We start from the raw sequence: 1,727 nt of genomic DNA on the forward strand, positions 1-1,727 counted from the left end.
CACCACCACCTTGATTCTTGTCTTTAATTAGTACACAGTGTCCTACCTCCGGGTTTTAGCCTTATGCGTCTAAGAAGTTGTGTAACTTCATTAAGGAACACTTCCTTGTGCTGGATCAAAACTGCCTGTCTGTCTGTTAGGTTTTCATCCTTGCAGTGGAGAAAAGGAGGAAGAACGGTGCACCTCTTCTCTCCAGCACTCGTGTCCTCTTCCACCCGCATCATTCGGAATGTTTTCTGGGTGTACATTTTTGATGATTTTACTCATTTCTCAGATTGAAGGTATGTCTTACTCTTTTTATCATGGTTTTCATGTTATGACGTTTAGGCACAAACTTTACATTGTAAGTGATAAAAACAATAACATCACAACTAATGGGATAGCACATAAATAGAAGTTATTGGTGATTTTTCTGAGAACATAGCCTAGAATCTGGACTAGGTTATGACTAATCATGACATTCTATGAGTCTACGTAATGCCGTATCACTCTTAAACACTTTGGATCCACAGCAGAAGAAGGAGGGGACATGTACCTGAATACTTACAACATAGCAGGTACTGTGCTAGCCATTAGCCACTTTGTATGTTAGAATGTTTAAAATTTAATATTAATATCTTTGCTTTATGGATAAGGAAAATGAGACTAATATTTACAGATCAGAGAGATTAGATATGCTACTCATGGTCACACAGCTCATAAACTTGATTTGAATCAGAGCATATTCCAAAAAGCCCATGCCCTCTCCTCTTTATTGCTCTTTAAAAAAACCACACCTTAATTAAGCAGGGCTCACTTCACAGATGACTATCAACGTGATAGGACATGAGTAGAAGATTATGTTTAGCACTGAATCAGGGCTACCTAAAACTCTGACAAGTGAAAGCCTTATACTTAACTATGGGAGGTAAGACTTCAAATGCAAATATCCCTGCAAGACCAAATTCAGTAATTTACATTGAAACAGGCTTTGACAGGAGGCAGAATCTGGAGACAGGCATAAGGAGAATGAGAAGACAAAGATGACAAGTGCAGAACAAGGTGAAATGTGGAAGATGCTGAGGAACTCTGATTTCTTTGCCTCCTTTCCCATTTCGCTTACATTTTACTGATTTTCAAATATCAGTCTCAATTTCTTTGTATGTGAAGTGGGAATATTTCATGGCATTGCTGTACACAGCTGCTAACTGGGGCAAATGAATCATATGAGAACAACTCTCTCTTTCAATCACAGTGGATGAGGGTTAATGCCAGATGGATTTTCCTTCCTCCTGTTTCTGTGCAGAAAAGATCATCCTTCGAGTACAGGGTCAAGAACTGGTTCGTCCTAAAAGGCTTCCTCTGATCCAGAAGCGAGATGTTGGACACATCCATGACGATGACATACCGGTACAGGTTTTGATTTAGTAAATAGGATTTATTTGCTTTCATAGGCATGTAGAAAGCTGTCTCTGGCCCCAACCAGAGCAGGTAGGAAGAGAGGAGTCTCATTTTTTTCTGAGGACTCCCACCCATGTGCTTGGGGGTAAGCACATGGGGGCAACCCCTCGATGAGTTAGAAAACAAAAAGGACTAAAGCACAGGGTTTAGGGGTACCATTTTGAATTTTCCAGTGGAGGAGTTGTACCAACAGCTTTCCAGGCTGACTTAAAACAACCTCATTGTTCTGAGCTGGTGCCTATACAATGCTCTCTGGAGCATGTTGCTTTCCCTGGGATCTGATAGGC

At 40.6% G+C, this 1,727-nt stretch overlaps 1 protein-coding gene across 1 annotated transcript in view; it reads left to right on the forward strand.

Annotated features, from left to right (window-relative positions):
- The first annotated feature begins 229 nt into the window (after window positions 1–229).
- ADAM7 (ADAM metallopeptidase domain 7) overlaps window positions 230–1,727 on the forward strand; it is a 194,051-nt gene continuing 192,553 nt past the window's right edge. Inside the window, exons 1-2 of the mRNA XM_012662921.1 lie at window positions 230–281; window positions 1,286–1,389. Of these exons, the coding sequence (XP_012518375.1) occupies window positions 230–281; window positions 1,286–1,389 (156 nt within the window). The remainder of the gene's footprint in view (window positions 282–1,285; window positions 1,390–1,727) is intronic.

This window comes from Propithecus coquereli, unplaced genomic scaffold (genome assembly GCF_000956105.1).
Source record: "Propithecus coquereli isolate 6110/MARCELLA unplaced genomic scaffold, Pcoq_1.0 Scaffold79, whole genome shotgun sequence".
In the NCBI taxonomy this organism is placed as follows: domain Eukaryota; kingdom Metazoa; phylum Chordata; class Mammalia; order Primates; family Indriidae; genus Propithecus; species Propithecus coquereli.